At 28.6% G+C, this 18,785-nt stretch overlaps 1 protein-coding gene across 1 annotated transcript; it reads right to left on the minus strand.

The window, feature by feature from the left end:
* Positions 1 to 631: 631 nt before the first annotated feature.
* Positions 632 to 18,248, minus strand: LOC130981067 (ATP-dependent Clp protease ATP-binding subunit CLPT1, chloroplastic-like). Its single transcript, XM_057904703.1, has 9 exons — positions 18,027 to 18,248; positions 17,732 to 17,890; positions 17,487 to 17,603; positions 2,712 to 3,028; positions 2,587 to 2,622; positions 2,225 to 2,326; positions 1,429 to 1,631; positions 1,059 to 1,186; positions 632 to 978 (listed from the first exon to the last, which is right to left on the minus strand). Exons 1-9 carry the CDS (start codon positions 18,246 to 18,248, stop codon positions 937 to 939), a joined length of 1,326 nt encoding a protein of 441 aa, XP_057760686.1. The 3' UTR covers positions 632 to 936.
* Positions 18,249 to 18,785: the final 537 nt, after the last annotated feature.

The following is an 18,785-nucleotide window of genomic DNA, read 5'->3' on the forward strand; positions in this document are numbered from 1 at the left end:
TAATTAAGAGGTTGAAAGTTTGAATCTACCTTAAAAATGAAAAACATCCTATAATCAATTATTTGCCTTTAAGTGGATGATTAAGGGCAATGAATTATTCAACTTGAGAATTGCCAATACAATTTGAAAAAGGAACTACTTAGGATAAAAAATATTAAACCATAAAAAATATTTTTATTTGTATTTACTGTGTTTCAGCTAACATTAACCAACTTCCAATTTTTTTCCATTAAAAATATTGATTCTCTAACATTCGCCATTTAATTAAGTTAAAACCATTACCACTAACCAGTCATGTGAACTCATCCATACATCTTTAGGCTATTACTCTTGCCAAAATCATATAATCTTGGAACTGTAAACAAAATGATGAAAAAGTTACAAATTATAATCCAGATGGTTTAGTCCAAAATAACACATCCACATTACAACCTACATGATTTTAACTTCATAACATACTTTCAGCAATTCTTCTACCATTTCTCTGCCTTGTCAAGTAAACTTGAATTTAAAAACCTCATCAGCCAACAATTTTTTAATTTATTATTATCTCCATCAAAATAATGTCTGACGTTCCATTACATTATAATTTTATGATAATAATAAGAAGAGAGAATGAATGGCTTCAATGTAAGGAAAAAGGTATAAAATAATAGAACTAAAATTCAAAAAGTTGTTACAACTTACAAGGAAATGTAAAGCAGTGTGAGACTAAGATTAAGCCATAAAAAGCTACTTAAAATTTTGACCTCCTCAAAACTTGAAACAAAAAAGAATGAGAAAAAGCATCATCTCCAATTAGTGTACAACAGTATTTGACATACATGTCAAGCACATCAATGCAGGAACTTGTAACAAAGGAGAGTACAGTTAATTTTCTCAAGGAACTTGCAATGCCAGGGATCAAAAGCTATCAATCTACTTTCAAGGAATTTCTCAAGCTTGCTTCTTAAAGCTCAAATCAACATCTTCATTAATCTGCAAGAAACAAAAAACCATCTAGTTTAATTCGATACTGAGGATTCCGCAGAGCCAAAACAACAGAATTTGAGGCTTACTTCTTTGGCAAGTTCTTTGGCTTTTTCATCATTGAAACCTAAAGTGGACAAGATCTGGCGACCTGCTGATCCTTCTTGGGCCCAAACTCCAAGAAGTAAATGAGTCACGGTTATTTCGCCTCCATCACCTACATTTTATGTCATAACTTTAGCAGTGACAAAAGAGATCATCAAAAAGTAAATAAGGTATAATGAGGGAAGCAAGATCAAGATCACCATTTAAAATCGTTTTCAGATGGGGCACAAGACAACTCAAAGTTTCTTTCCAAAATATATTTCATTTCAATTTCGTGCAAGAGTAGCTTGCAAGAGTCTAACTCATTTATTGAACAAATTTTGGCATGGAACTGATAGGCAGAAACCATAATACCTGACTTCAATTTCTCATCCACAGCCCAGTCAAGGGCTTTCTGAGCTGGTTCGGTCAATGGAGGATGCTCAGGGCTAAAGAAATACAGGTCAGATTTCCCAAGTAGCTCTACTGTTTCTTCCCGTACTTTGAAAAGAGAAATTCCATTGGCTCTCAAGAATTTTGCAGCTTTACTTGTTCCTAAAAGAATACAAAATGTAGCGCTTATGAGTAGAAGAAAGGCACACAGCTATAAATTTAGAAAATGGATTCATTCAACTTGAAATCAAGATGGAAGGACATTGCTTTCTGATCAGAGCTAAGACAGCACACACTTCAGGATTGCTGTTTAAGACTGAAGTTGGAAATCAAATTTTATTTAGTATCCAATCCAAATTCTGACCTGACCTTCCCACGATCTACAACCATGAAACTTTACCATTGCATTTCTATTTATTCAAACAATATCATATTGCTCTTGTTTCAAACACTGCAACAAAACTCTACATCATTCTAACATCCTCACACTTGGTTCTTGCACAAAATAACCAATACCTTAAGACATAACTTCGATACAAGTAATTCCTAAAAAGGAAACATATGAAGCAAACGGTAATTCAATCGGATAAGTTCACTGCCAGTAGCATTAAGCAAGCTACAACTGAAATTTATAAGACACAATTATGCATTCAATCAATGGATACTGCACAAGTCCAGTGGCTGAATCACAGCCTTCATGGAAAAACACAAATCAAGCATGGTATCGCTATATATTACTGAAATTTCAAAAGGCATCCAATTACAACAAACCTTCTACCAAATCCCCATGAGAAGCGCTTCGGTTCCTGTGTTGGGATACTTCAGCTTCCTGGCTTCCAATTCTGCCATAGCAAAAGACTTTATAGACCTCGCCGACCACCTAAATCAATCCAAACCAAACAAAACAGGCCCTCAGAAAAACAATCTGAAAGTATATACAATAATGTGTATAAGCTCCTAAGTAGTGACACACTAACAAACAACTTCAGCTGAAGAAACTAGCTAAATTATGCAGCTGGCAACAACAAATTGATGATGATAACAGAAATAACAGAAAACCAAACGATTAAGCTAAATTGCAAGGAAACTCAAATCCATTGAATCAAAACTGGTGATAAAAGACAATAACAATGAACTCACTGTGGCGTTTTGTCAATTGTATCCGCCTTGGGTTTCCTGCACACAAAAAAAAAGGAAAAGGTGATAAACTTTAAGCGAATTTGAGGAAAATTAAAGAAACCCAAATTGAGTTTGAGAAGAATTACGTGGTGGGAAGACTAAAGGACACCGTTGCAGTGGTGGCACGGGTGCGGCAACTCACTGAGGGGAATGGAGGGATTGGAGAGAGGCGATGAATGGTGATTCTGGTTCCGAAGAGAGAGGTGAAGTGTAGATTATTGTTGTTGTTGGTGGGGTTTGAAACATTATTAGGAGAGATTGAAGGTATAGAAGAAGAGGAAAGGGTGGGAATGGAAGCCATTGGAGAGAGAGAGAGAGAGAGAGAGAGAGAGAGATTATGTGAATTAGCGAAAAGGGGTTGGAAGATGAAGTAAGAAGAAGAAAAAGGAGGAGGTTTTGGATTTCATTTCATGTTTAGAAATCTGAAATCAGGTTGGGGAAGACAGTTTTGAGATTGCAAGTTAGCGAAGTTGGTTTCACTCGATGTTCAAATCTAAACCAATCCAAATCAAATGGTTGGTTCAATCCAATTTAAACTAAAAATCAATTAAATTTGTATTAATTTAATTTTAAATTTATTTTTTATAATTCAATTCAATTTAAATTACACAATATACTATAATATTATTATTATATTAATTTTTATATTTATAATATATTCAATTTATAAAATTCAATTAATTAATATATAATTAATTTATGAATTAAAATTTATTCTAAAAAATTAAAAATATGATTTTTATAGTTTGATATGATAGAGAAAATTAAAACAACATTTTTTATACTAATTTTAAATAATTTAGCCTAAAATTTTGAAATTACAAGTTAGCAAGTTGGTTTCACTCTTCAATCTTCACTTTTCACACTTTTAGGGCTGATATGGGAAGCTTCAAAGTTCAAAATTTGAGTTTTTAATTTATAAAAAGTAGTAGTATAAATATTTGGAATAACTTTTTAAATTAAATTATATTTTTTTAAAAATTATTTAAATATTTATGAAAAAGTTAAAAATATAACTTTTTTCATAATAACAAATTTTTTATCACATTTTTTTTAAAATACTTTTACAACTAAAAAACCAAACACAAAAAACTTATTTGGGAGAATTTTTTAAAAATAAAATAAATCCATATTTTTTATTTTTGGACTTTAATTTATAAATTAAGATTTTTTTTGCATTTAAACAAGTTTACTGACCTACGAACTTTATGACCGGTCAATTTGACCGGAAAATCGGACCCTGACCATATAAGAAAAAAAATTGGTACGAATTTGTCAAACTCAATAAAAATCGGTCCGATCGAACCACATGTATTGAAAATTTAATCAAAATTTCTAAGAAAGGGTTCAAAGGCTCTCCCTCATAAATAGAAACACCTTGCACAACCACGAAACTGCTATCGTGTTTATTATTATATATGGTGAAATATATGGTAAAGATGTTGTTTTAAAGATGTGCTTATGTGGCAAAATCTAAACCACACATTCTAAAACCACACTTTTAACTTAAAATCGTAGCCCTTTACAAAAAAAAAAGTGTCACCTAATGGAAAAAAGTAAATTAGAAGATTTAAGAGAAGAAATAATTAAATTATCAAAACTAATAGATCAAAAATTAATGATTTTAACCAATGTTAATTGTAATGACACTGAATTCTTAAAATCAATACAAAATGATTTTTTTCAAAATCTTTATTTTACTATAAGTTTTATTGAGGGACTTCAAAAACCTGAAAAAACTTATTTTTCACATGGAATTTCTAAAAAATGCTACCATGGAAATGATTCCCCACATCTTCATCATACTTTTAACCCACAATTAAATTCTATAGTAGATATGCTTGAAGAAATATTAGTATCTATAAAATTTCAAAGAAATAAGGAAAAAGAGAATCCCAAAGAAGAAAATTTTCAAAATATAATCAACATAACAGAGTTAAAAGTAAAACCACCATTGAAATTATGAATATTGAAGAAAAATTAGAAGAAGTTACAATACTTTTTAAACAATTAAAAATGGCTCAAGAAAATAATATTATGGAACATGGTTTTCAAATAGAAGAAGAATTAGTAAATGATGAAAATATAGAAAATGAAGAACACATTCTAGACTATTCAAGTGACGAAGAACCAGCAATACCAATACAAGTAAAAAATGAAGCTGGAACATCTAAGGATAATCAATCTCAATTTAAATGGGAAACAGGTTTTGATAATTATGCTTTTAAAAAAGGATTTATAAATAAAGATTCAAAATATACAAAAATACCATCAAAATACGTTCCTAAAATCCAGGAAATGGAAGGAGAAAGAATGCTCGATTTAGACTATAAAAAGAACGAAAAAGAAATTTTCGAAAACTGGTTGAATTCCTTCTTATTAGAAGCCTTTACTAATCCAAAACTTAGTGAATTGTCTGGAAGAGACATTTGGAATTACATAGGATTTCATACTAAAGGAACTATAAGAGATTATATGACATCAATAGAAAACCAAATAATAGAAGAATTAGAAACAAAAACAACAGCTTATGATAAGATATTATATATAATGATGATTCTATATAAAGAATTTTTTGGAAAAAATATTATAGATCATAGACAAGAAGTCTATAATAAAGAATATCAAGAAGCAAAAAACCATTTAGCTAATATTCAGATATATGATTTATGTAATGTGGAGTCTTATATATGTGAATATAGAATACATTATTACAAATTAAAAGAAGAAGATAAAAATCATTATCTCAATATGTATATAACAAAACTTCCATATCCTGCTAATGAATTTATAATGGGAAGATTTATAAGAAATAAATAGAGGAACAATTGAAAATAATTTTGGTGGAGCAACCTCTGCAATAAGAGAGGAAATAAAAGAACGTTGTATGCAAGAAGCAACTCAAAAAGATTTGCAAATATAATTAGAATTTGCTGTCAGGATAATGAAGAGATACCTCAAAATATGGTCTTAATAAAAATTTTCAAAGAAAAAGAAAATATCAATTTAGAAGAAGAAAATACTATCCAAACTGGAGAAAAAAGAGATATTTTAGGAAAGAAAATAACAATAAAACAAAAGACAAAGAAATAACTATTGTCCGAATAAAAAAGAAAATTGTAAATGTTGGTATTGCCAAGAAGAAGGACACTACGCAAATGAATGCCCAAAAAAGAAGGATAAAAAGGATCTTACTAAACAAATAGAAATTGCTAAGTCTTGTCTCATGGAACCATTAGAAGAATCTGATGATAACTTAGACTATATTTTTGAATATGTCTCAGAAACAGACTCAGAGACTGAGTAATAATGCTACATTTATTACTATAAAATAACAGAAAAATTTATAAATGCTTTCATAGATTCTGGAGCAACACAATGCTTTGCTAGTTCAAATATAAAACTTGATTGGAAAAAATTAAAGAAACCATTAAGAGTTAGAATAGCTGATAAATCAATACATAAAATTGACCAAAAAGCAGAGATGGTTGAAATTTTATTCAAAATTATAGATTCATTGTTCCATCTATATATATGTTAGATTCTGGAATGGATTTTATCATAGGAAATAACTTTTTAAAGCTATATCATCCATTCATTCAAGAATTAACATATATAGTTTTAAAAGCTCCACACGATTCTTCAATAAATCAAAAATCAAAACGTATAAAAATACCAACTACTACTATAGATAAGATCTTAAAATTTAAAATATTTTCTATATTAGAAACATGTTATTTAAATCTATACTTTCAGATAAATATTCCAAAAAATAATCTTGAAATAAAGATAGAAGAACTTTTGAATGAAATTTGTGCTGAAAATCCTTTAGATATTAAAAATACAAATAACAAATTAGTAAGCATTAAATTAAAACCCACAAAAGAGATAAATGTTCTAAATAAAATTCCTTATTCCGCAAGAGATAGAGAAGAGTTCTCACTAGAATGTAAAGATCTTTTGGAAAAAGGAATTATAAGATTAAGTAAAAGTCCTCATGCGGCTCCAGCTTTTTACGTTGAAAACAATAATGAAATTAAAAGGGGAAAACGAAGAATGGTAATAAACTATAAAAAAATGAATGAAGCAACTATTGGTGATGCTCATAAACTTCCAAGAAAAGATTCTATTTTAGAAAAAATCAAAGGAGCAACTTGGTTTTCATCTCTTGATGCAAAATCAGGATATTGGCAACTTCGTTTAGACGAAAAAACAAAGAAATTAACTGCTTTTACTTGCCCAACAAAAGAATCAACAAGTGTGTTGCTCTATGAATGGAATGTATTACCATTCGGATTAAAACAAGCCCCATGTATTTCAAAGATTTATGGAAGAAAATCTAAAGGAGTTAAATGAATTTGTTTTAGTGTACATTGATGATATACTAATCTTTACAAAACAGGATAAAGAAGATCATCTTCAAAAATTATTAATAGTTTTAGAAAGATGTAAAGAAAAGGATTAGTTCTTAGCAAAAAGAAAGCAGAATAGCAAACAAGAAATAGAGTTTCTTGGATTAATTTTATCTACTGAAGGAAAGCTAAAACTACAACCAAATGTTTTAGAAAAAGTAAATTATTTCCTAATAAAAGAAGATAGAAAACAATTACAAAGATTTTAGGTGTATAAATTATATTTCTGATCAAGGATTTTTAAAGAATATAACAGAATACACTAAAAGCTTATTTCCAAAAATAAGTACTAAAAAAGAATGGAAATGGGATGAAAAAGATAGTATGCAAATTCAAAGAATTAAAGAATTATGTGAAAAACTTCCAGAACTTTATATTCCAGAAGAAAATGACAAACAGATGCCTCAGACATAACCTGGTCAGGATGTCTAAAAGCTAAGAAAGCTATAAAAAGCTTAGAACAAGAAAAAGAATCACTAGATTCTAAATATCCCCCAAAGGAATTACTTTGCAGGTATATTTCAGGAACTTTTACTCCAACAGAACAGAGATATACCACTCATGAAAAGGAAACTCTGGCAGCAATTAAATCTCTTAAGAAATGGAAAATCGATTTACTACCCAAAGAATTTACATTAAGGACAGATTCAAGTTACCTAACAGGTTTTATACGATATAATTTAAAATTTGATTATAATCATGGACGATTGGTAAGATGGCAATTATTTTTGTTACAATATCCAATAAAAATTGAATATATTAAGGGTGATAAAAATGTTATTGCAGATACATTAACAAGAGAATGGAGTTCGTCTACAACGCATTAGATCAAGAAATTCAAAAATACGAACAAGAACTCGAAAAATGCAAGCATTGTCAGCAAATAAGGATACAAATCCAATCCCTCAAGAAGGCCATCGAAGCAATGAAATCAACACAACAACCAAAACCATCAGAGTTCAGCCAGCTAAGCGTGGTGGACAAATCAGGTGAAGAAAAAATTCCAGAAAACAAAACAATTGCTGAAATTATCAAAAAATCCACCCAAGATAAAAAATATTATGTAATTTATAATGGCCCCATGAAAGGAGTATATGATGCCTGGAAAAAACAGCACCATTACACATCAATCAAGGATAATTCATAAAGGAGGGTTTTTAACACTGGAAGAAGCAAAAGAATCCTTCAGGAATATGAAGCTCTTCATCCAGAGCAAACCCTAAAAAGAGTAGATAAAGCTCCAATTCAAACCCAGAGAACAGGGATAATAAGAAACATTCCTACAAGGGTTGAAATCAAGGAAAAGAAAAGGGTCTGTAGATCAAATCTCAGAGAAACCCTTAACATAGTCCTAAATTGGACTGAAGAAAAAGGGCAATCTTGGGATATATCCTATTGCCAAAGAACAGCTAACAAAGCTGGTTATATTTCCAGATGCTTCCCCATCTGACACCTATCAGTTTTTTCAGTATGGATTAATTGATACAATTTTAATTTTAATGATTTAAAAATTATTAGTGAGTTTCCTGCAGGATTCGTTGATGCAGTAAAGAGATTTAAAAATATGATTGACAACGTAAATCCAAGGGATATATCCCTAAAATTTACGAATAGTCAACCTATTTTTAATGAAGAAGAAGAATGCTTGGTTCCAGCACATCAAGTAATCTTCATGTCCGTCTTCCCAGGAAATTTTCAACCAATTGATCAAGTTCAAGATTAACAATCTACAGTCATGAAGGAAGACTAGCCAGCACACTAGCAAGGGTCTTCGAAAGAACTCAAAGGATAACAAGGGAATCTCACACAAGAATCAATTATAAAAGCAGAAATACTTTGCTTGTATCCAGTAAAAAGAATGAAATTGAAGAAAGAGAGATGAGACTCTTAGTGGAATTTGAATCAGCATTCTACAACTTATCTGGGCTCTTAGAAAAGCTCCCCGAAGGGATAAAAAGGAATCTCTGCTATTTGATAAAAGACAGAGAAGACCACAAGTGCCAGCTATGTGTCTCAGAGTTATCTGAAGAAAGCAATAATGAAACGGAATCAACCCACATGATAAAGGAAGGAGACAACGCATCTGAAGGCCACATAATGAAAGAAGAGGACAGCACATCTGAAGCATCTCTCAACATTATTGCATAATGACGTAAGCGCTTAGGTCATAGAGCACCAACAATGTAGCTGGTGCAAGATAATAAACAATGACGTAAGCAATGACGTCATAAGAAGGGTAAGGATGGGAATTGTCCATCAGACCCACCATTATAATAGGTTGCTTAGGCAATTGTAGAGAGCATCAAACCATAGAAAGCAGGAGGCTAAGAGTACTCATATGCTAGGAGAGCAAAGAGGAAGCTGCGAGGCGATTCTATAGTTTGAAGAAGAATTCCCTTAGGAAAAACCAATTCTAAACTCCCCTCTGGAGTTAGTATCTACAATCTCCCCTCTGGAGATAAAAAACATCTTAGTAAAATATTCTAAATAAAAGAAGTTTTTCTCCAGAAAGGTACGCCTTTATCCTAATCTCTTAGTTATGAATTGTTTAGAAAGTTTAGAATTAACGGAAGAATCTGACTATTATAGATTATCTGCATTATTAGATAATGAAAAACAGGCTGTTCTAAAAACAGAATTAAATCTCAAATCAAATGAAAATTTTAATAAACAAATCTTTTAAAAGAAGTTTTTAATAGAAAAAATATAATATACTATGGAAAAATTCAACTTGAAGCCCCTATAAAGATAAAATCTGCCAATGGAAAACTTGAAATAGCTTTGATAAATGATGAAGAATTGAGTAAACAGATTGAGAAAATTAAGGATCAACAAAAAAGATCTAAAATTGGATGGATTCATATTAGTACTATACAAGTCTTAATCAAATCCACATATATGAAAAGAATTAATTCACCAATAAGCTTAGCTATCTGTGACAAAAGAATTACTGATGACCCAATAGATCAAATAATTGGAATTGTTCATGGAAACTTGGCAAACGTAAATGTTAAATTCAATGCCCATCTTGGATATGCTATACCTTTGTCAACTGAAAATCTTGGAAGATCTATAAGTTTGGCTTATAAATTTCACAGAAAGAATCTAATGGAACAAGAGATGAACCATTTTCAATTACATATGCAATAAATTATGCTTTAACAAATAGTCATCATAGTATAATTTAAAAACAGAGAAAGAATTTATGTTGATGAATTATTTCAGAAAATTGTAAAGACAGAAATACCAAAATATAAAGCTATTGAAAACCCAGTTCTTTTACTAAAGAACCATCAGAAAAATTAGTTTCATCGAATTTTCAAATAAGAGAATCCAAAATTAATAGCCCTTTAAGTTTATCTAAGTTAAAGTCTAAAGAAGAAAATTCTGAAATAAAAGAATTAACAAAAAAGGTCGAAAAATTAAATGAAACCCTAAACACTAAGTTATGACAATAAATAAAGAAAAATATATGTAACCTATCAAGACAAGAAACAAGAGCTCTTTGAAAGAGAAAATCGGTTGAATTATTTACAGTTTTCTGAAATAAATCAAGGAGCATTTAAAGCTCTAAAAATAATCTATGACAAATTGAAAAGAGAAGTTGAAGAGTTAGAAAAATTAATAGAATCTCTAGAAAATAGTGATGAATCGATGATAGAATTTGCAGAAATACTAAGATAAATAATGAAGTATACAAAGATTGAAAGACCAAAAACAAAATAAAAGAAAAAGGGCGAAAAAATTAAAAAGTAAAATAAAGGAGTATAAGAGAGAATTAAATAATCTTCAGTTCGAAATAATGACCTTATAATAAAAAAGATAGAAATAAGAACAATATAAACAAGTGGAGCTAAACTTAAAAATTTATAATGCCTGAAAATCATATTATGACTTAAAAGAATTAAAGTTGTTAAAAGAAAAAATGGAGAATGAAGTTGAAAAATTAAAAAGATATTTAGAAACAACAGAAAATGTAGAAATAAAAGAAGTTTTTGAGGATTTAAAAAATTATATTAAAGAAAAAGACAAACAGATAAAAGATTTTAATCCATGCAAAAAAGAATATTATAAACTAAAACAAGATTGAAAAACTATAAAAATGAAATCAGAATTAGTAATAATAGAAATGGTTAATACTTTTGATTATGAAATTGTAAACTATAAAGTATCACCAACCAAATTTATACAAATTATAAACTCATATGAAAAGATAATGGAAATTTTAAAAAGAGTTAATGGAAATTCTGAAAAAGATATTAAAAAATTGGTATCAGAGCCAAGTTAACGATTAAGGGTAACACTTTCTCTTTAAATAACACTTTTAGTGACACGCTTTCAAAATCATAAAAGACAAAAGTCTTTACAAGTGCATCTGTACACTAGATGCCCCCATTATATATATATGCAAATTTAAATATATATAAATATCTTTCATGAATTTCATCAAATAATTTATTTTTATTTTATTATTTTAATTTTAGTTATAAACTTACTTATTCTTAAATTAATTATACTTTTATTTAATAATAATTATAAATTCATTTATATTTTTATAATTATATAATATCAATTAATATTATTTTTTAATAAATACTTGTAGTATATAATAGTATAATAAATAAATATTAATTAATAAATTATTAAAAATTAAAAATAATAATTATTTTAATATAAAAAATAAAATAAAAATATCTATAATAGAGTAAAAATAATAAAATATTTATTATTCTTGTTCTATATTATTTTAAAATAATTTGAAATTCTTAAAATGTTAGTAAAAATATGTATTTTAAATTTTAATTTTAAATTTTTTTTATTTTTTATTTTTATTTACATAGGATCGAGTCAACCGGTTCAACTAGTGACTTACCAGTTGAACTAATGACCCAGTGACCCAGTAATTTGACCGGTTCTATCACCAGTTCAGTTCTGACAACTATGGACCCGGCGAACTCCCTTTTTAAGTTTTTTTAAATTCCGCGTTGTTAATCCATTATCATTATCTCCAAATAGTATATAGATCTACAAACAGTATATAGGAGTACACAAAAATACACAAACAATAAATTAAAAAAATAAGCCATATTTAACAATGGCAAGTATGGTTATCGTCTTTAAAAATACATAGGTACATCAGAATAAGTCCTATTTAACAAAAAAAATTTAATTATAAATTTAAAAAAATAATTATTTTCCAACAATAATCCACTTCCAAATATATCGTAACCATTATTATCGTTTACAGAGTATATAAGAGTACACAAAAAGTACATAGGATAACAATCCTTGTTATTTTTGGGAAATAGTTTTTTATTAATTTATAATTAAAAAAATTCTTGTTAAATATGGCTTATTCCAGTGTATTTATGTATTTTAGAGATGATAACAATGGTTGTCATGGTTAAATATGTTTTTTTTTTAATTTATAATTAAAAAAATTCTTGAAGAAGTCATGCTTGTTGTCCGTATATTTTTGTGTCCTCCTATATACTATTTGTAGATCCATATACTATTTAGAGATGATGATAATGGATTAAAAACGCGGAATTCAAAAAAAAACTTAATAGGAGTTTGCCGGGAGTTAAGCGAACTTGCTAATTTTTATAGAGTTCGCTCGGGGTCGGGCGAACTTGCTTAAATGCAAAAAAAAAAGTATTTTGGGAATTAAAGTCCAAAAATCATGTTTGAGGAAATATAGATATTTTTATTATTGAAAAAAACCCCTTGTTTGGGCGTCATTTTCCAAAAATATATTTTATAAAAATAAAAATGATTTTAGATTTGGATATTTCATATAAAAATATCTATTTATCTATCTATTATGTTTGAATAAAATAAGATAAAAATATTTTTTTATTTATTATGAAAAAAAATCTTATAAAAAAAATATAAAGTGTAGCTTCTCAAAAAAGATATTTTTTTCTAATGTTTTTATTTTTATTATTAGAAATTTGTCAAGCACATTAAAAAATATAAAAATATATTTTTTTATCGATTTAATGGTATCCAAACAAGTACAAAATAACTTATTTATAAGCTAATTTTAATATAAGCCTTTATTGTTTAAGCTATTTTTTTTTAAAAAAAAACTTAATTAAGTTGTTTACCCAAATTAAACCTTAATCTCCTTATTTTACGCTTTATGATATATCTTTTACTATTAAACACTCAAATTAATCTTTAAAAAATTTATATGATATGCTCTATTTTTTTAAAAGAAATTATTGTTTAAAAATTTTCAATAATTATTTTTGTGAAATAAATTAATTCTTTTATAGTTTTATAAGAAGATTAGTTTATTTTATAATATTATTCTTATAATTTAATCATCTTATAGTAGAATTTGTTAAAAAATTATTTATTCATATACAAGTTAAAATTTAGTTGAAAATAAAAGAATCAATATGATGAAAGTAATTCTTAGAAATTTTCAATTCTTAAATTAGTTTTTGAGTATAATAGCTGTATACTAAATAATTTAATTATTATTATTACATTGTTCTAAAACATAATAGTATTTTGACACTAAACATATTGACATAACACATAACAGGTTTTGACACTAGTCTTCATGCATCTGTAATTTTAATATTATTTTTCCAAAATATTATGTATTAATAATAAAAATAATTAACATTTAATAAAAAATTAGAATAATTTTATCAATAATTTAAATATACTATATTCTACTTTTTAATAATTATATTTTTTATATCTCTATGAATATTATATATAAAATATTTTATTTATTATTTATTTATGTAAGTTATAGAACCAAAATATTTTATTTAATTTTTTACTATTTTATTCTTTAACTATTTTATACTGTTATAAAATAATTATTATTGTAGATATGATATTTTGGAGTATTATCATACGTAATAATAAAATATGAGTATTCATAATGTGTTTTTACTAATTAGTAAGTGAGTTAGGTAAATAATATCTTATTATTATTCTATTTAAAACCTTCTTCATCTATAAATCTATAAATAGATTTTAAAGAGGAGGTTTCGACAAACTAAAAGTAACACATAGCTACTTATCTTAAGTAATTTTTTAGTTCTTTTGAGAAAAATATTATGTATACAATATTTAGTGTGAATGTGTTATGTTATATTAAATGACACATTAAAAATTAATAACAATTTTTTTTTACTTTTTTTATAATTTTTTAGCTTTATTTTTATCTATCCATCTTAATTTCACAACAACGCTATTACTTATTAGGATAAAAATTCTTAAAATAATAAAATTTAATTATGTAAAATCTTTTTTTTTAGAATTTGTACCACTTCATATTTTTGAAAATAATTATTTATCATGAATTGTGAATACTGAAATTTATCTTGATTCAATGAATTTTAGTAATACTATTAAGACAAATAATAATACAATGCTAAATGATTGCGCTATGACAATGATTTTTCTTTATCCATCTTGACGAATGATTAAAAAAAAGGATATATTCCCATAAAAAATCCAACATAATTACAGAAGAGTCTAGAGAAAATGCATTATCACAAAAAATTAGTGATTCTTCTAAATGCTCAATATGAGTAGTTACATTTATGGTTACATAATTTTAAATCTATCGCTAAATATAATTTCACAATGTTCAAAGTATACATGCAAAAAATATAACGCTTAAATCGGTAATAATCTAAGAAGTATAAGGAGTAAGAGCAGATAGCATGTCCTAGAAATATATTAAGTCTTTTATTTATAGTATTTAGAAAATAGATTTGGAGGGAAATCGAATACATCCATGCATAATATACGCAAGATCCTCAGTGAATATTATCCAATATGTTTTTTACGAGTTTTATGTAGAGAGATATTCTTGGGTCGACCACATTACAGTGCAATTTTAACTTTTAATAGATATAAAGTAATATAAAATTGAACACTACTTACAATAATGCACTCGCTATATATTTTGCTGTAGAGAGAAAAAAACAATATGAAAGATTTTTTCTAACTAACTCTATAAGATGATGTGAATAAGAATATTGTTATTGTTATTGACTTCAATTACAATTCTAGAGACGTATATATAGTATCTCTATGCTATAACTTCAACGAATAAGAATAAAATTTTTTGACAAAAAATTTCTTAGAGCAAACACTTAATCCGGTCCTTGTTCATTTTCACCAAGGACAAAGCGATCTCTATCCAAAAAAAGGGGATCCTTCGACCCTCAACCTTTTTATTTTGGGACAATACGATTCCTCTGTTAAAAAATCCGTTAAATAATAATTAAAATTAGTTTTGTGGTGGTTTTATTTGTATTTTGTAGGGGTTTTAAACCTCCACAAACTATTAATAAGTTTGTTTTTGAAAAACTCCTTCTCCAATGGTGGTTAAATGAAGAAAAACCATTGATGAAAATGATACCGCAAAAAAAAGTAATTATAGTACAAATACCTTTCAAAGGAAAAAAATAACATCGAATAAAAAATGAAAAAAAGAACTTTAATGTTGATAATATTGGTATTGGTGATGATGACAGTAAAGGAGATAATGATGATGATAAAGTATGGTTACACAATAAAAATAATAGAGGTAGGAGTTATAATAATGAGGATGAAGAAAGTAGTCAGAGAGGGACCCAAGCACAGCAATGAGAGGCACTTGCCCCCACGGTGTTATTAATTTTTGTTTTAAAAATATAGTTATATATAATATGCCTCCACTTTAAATTTTAAATGACCCCACTATAAATAAAATAAATTCAATTAGCTAAAGTTTTAAATTTGTTTTTTTATTTTTCTATCATTTTGATTATTATTTAACCTAATCAAATTTAATTATTGTACCGTTACTCCTTTATTCTCTTAAACCCTTTTCTTATTTTTATATTTTCAACCTTCTTTTTCTATTCCTTATTTAGTGGTCATCTTCTTTTCATCAAAAAATAAATTTTAAATTCTCCAATTTTTTTATATAACTCTCCATGACTCTATGTATCTTTCAGTTTTATTATTTCTCTTTTTTATATTTTTAATTATAATTTTTAATTCAAACAATTATAGTTTAGGTATTAATTTAATATTTTATTTTTTTCGTGACTTTATATATTTTATTTTATTCTCGATTTATTCATCCTTATTACTTATTTTTTTTATCTTTTGTTCTATTATATGTACCTATGTTGCATATAAAATTTTAAAATAAACTGATTAATTTACCAATTTAAAATATTTTTTATTTTTAAAAATAATGATAAAAAATATTTTAATTACAATATATAACTAAACAGATGTATAAAATCTTTCATCTAACATTATATCAAACAGTGCTTGGAACTTGCTTCCTAACATGGAACAATATTGAGCAATTCCAAACAGTGTTGGAACTTGCTTCCTGACACTGCTTTAGTCAGCATGTCTGCGAGATTTTCATCTGTGTGTACTTTTACAAGAAAAATGTTGTCTTTCTCTATAACATCACGCATGAAGTGATATCTTACTTCAATATGCTTGGTACGAGCATGATGCTGATTTTTAGCCAAATGAATTGCACTTTGACTATCACAACTTAGATTCACGCAATCTTGCTGAAATTCCAAATCATCTAGAAGACCCCTTAGCCACAATGCTTCTTTCACCCTTTCTATGCTACTGCTATGTACTCGACCTCTGTAGTAGATAGTGCCACTGTAGCTTATAACATTGGTCGCCAACTAACTGGAGCACCTTGTATTTTATATACATAAATAGTCGTAGAACGTCTTCTGTCTAGATCACCAGCATAATCAGAATTAACAAAGTCGCTGATTTGACATGATTTTTCACTAAAGCATAAACCTATGTCAATGGTACCCTTCAAGTACTTTAATATCCACTTGACTGCTTTTCAGTATGCCTTACCCGAATTTGCCATAAACCTGCTAATAATACTGACTGCCTGTGAAATATCTGGGCGTGTACACACCATGGCATACATTAGGCTACCGACTGCACTAGCATAAGGTACATTTTTCATGTAAGCCTTATCTTCTGCTGTTGTGGGAGATTGTTTACCAGAGAGCTTGAAATGTGGAGCCAACGGTGTTACTAATGGATTAGCATTTTCATTTCGAACCTTTTAATAACGCGCTCAATGTACCCTCTATGGCTCAAGAACAATTTTCGGCTTGATCTCTCTCTTTTAATTTTCATGCCTAATATTTTTCGTACAACACTCAAATCTTTTATTTCAAATTCTTTACCAAGTTGAACCTGTAACCTATCTATCTTCACCTTGCTCTTAGAAGCAATAAGCATGTCATCCACATACAATAGAAGATAGATATAATTACTTTCAGAAAGCTTATGAATGTATACACAACAATCATAATTACTTCTAGAAAAACCTTGTTTTAACATAAGAGAGTCAAATCGCTTATATCATTGTCGAGGAGATTGTTTCAATCCATATAGCAATTTCTTTAAGCGACATACCTGATTTTCTTTACCCTCAACCTTGAAACCCTCAAGTTGATACATGTAAATTTCTTCCTCAAAGTCACAATGCAAGAAAGCTGTCTTTACATTTAGCTGTTCCAACTCTAGATCACCCTAAGCAACAAGACTCAAAAGCACCCTTATGAAAGTGTGCTTCACCACAGGAGAAAATATCTCTTTGTAATCAACACCTTCTTTTTGTGTAAATCCTTTTGCTACTAACCTAGCTTTGAATCTTGTACCATCTGACTTAATAGGATCTTCTTTTTTTTATACACCCATTTACAACCAATTGCAGTGTTTCCTACGGTCAACGGAACCACCTTCCATGGCGACCAACCAACTTTCTCTATCTTTGTCTTTGATAGTATGTTTGAAGGTGGCCGGCTCATCATCCTCCACTGAGAGTGAATAATCTACCAAGTTTATTTGCCCATAATGTTTCATAGGCTTGTCTGACCCGAACTTCTAAACGAATTTATAATCCCTCTTTAGCCTAATGGATGTCAAAGAATCCTGCTACTGCTGTTATAATGCATGTGCATTTTCTCGCTGAATCTCCTCATGATCAAGTTCATCCTCTGTATCATCTCGAGTAGTATTAGGATGCTCCACCTGAACATTATTAGAATCTATTTGTTGGTATTTAGACTCTATCTCCACCACTTGAGTATTTGAGGTTTTTCCAACATCATCATCATCTGGCATCGTATCTTTAGACAAAACTACTATAGATCGTTCATCAAAGGTAACATCCATGCTAATTACAAACTTAGAATCATTTACGCTCCAAAGACGATACCCTTAAACCCCTTTTGGATACCCTAAAAAGATTGCCTTTTTAGCTCTATCATCAAGCCTATTATCTTTGACATGATAATAGGCTGTGCATCCAAAAACTATGAGTTTCTCGTAATCTGCATGTTCTTCTGACCACACCTCATAAGGTGTGTCTCCATCTAGAGAAGAATGTGGGGTCGGTTCACTATGTAGCAAGCTGTAGCAACCGACTCCACCCACCACTCTCTGCCTAACACAGAATTAGAGCGTATACACCATGCCTTCTCAAGTAGCGTACGATTCAGTCGTTCAGCGACTCCATTCTGTTGTGGTGTTTCTCTAACTGTCCAGTATCTTACAATGCCTTCTCGATCACAGAACTCCTTGAAAGCCCCATCCGTGTACTCTGTGCCATTATCTGATCGTAAAATTTTCAGCTTCCTACCTGTTCGATTTTCAACCATTGCTTTCCATCGCTTAAAGGTGTTGAATACCCCATTCTTATGCTTGAAGAAG

This window comes from Arachis stenosperma, chromosome 5 (genome assembly GCF_014773155.1).
Source record: "Arachis stenosperma cultivar V10309 chromosome 5, arast.V10309.gnm1.PFL2, whole genome shotgun sequence".
NCBI lineage: Eukaryota > Viridiplantae > Streptophyta > Magnoliopsida > Fabales > Fabaceae > Arachis > Arachis stenosperma.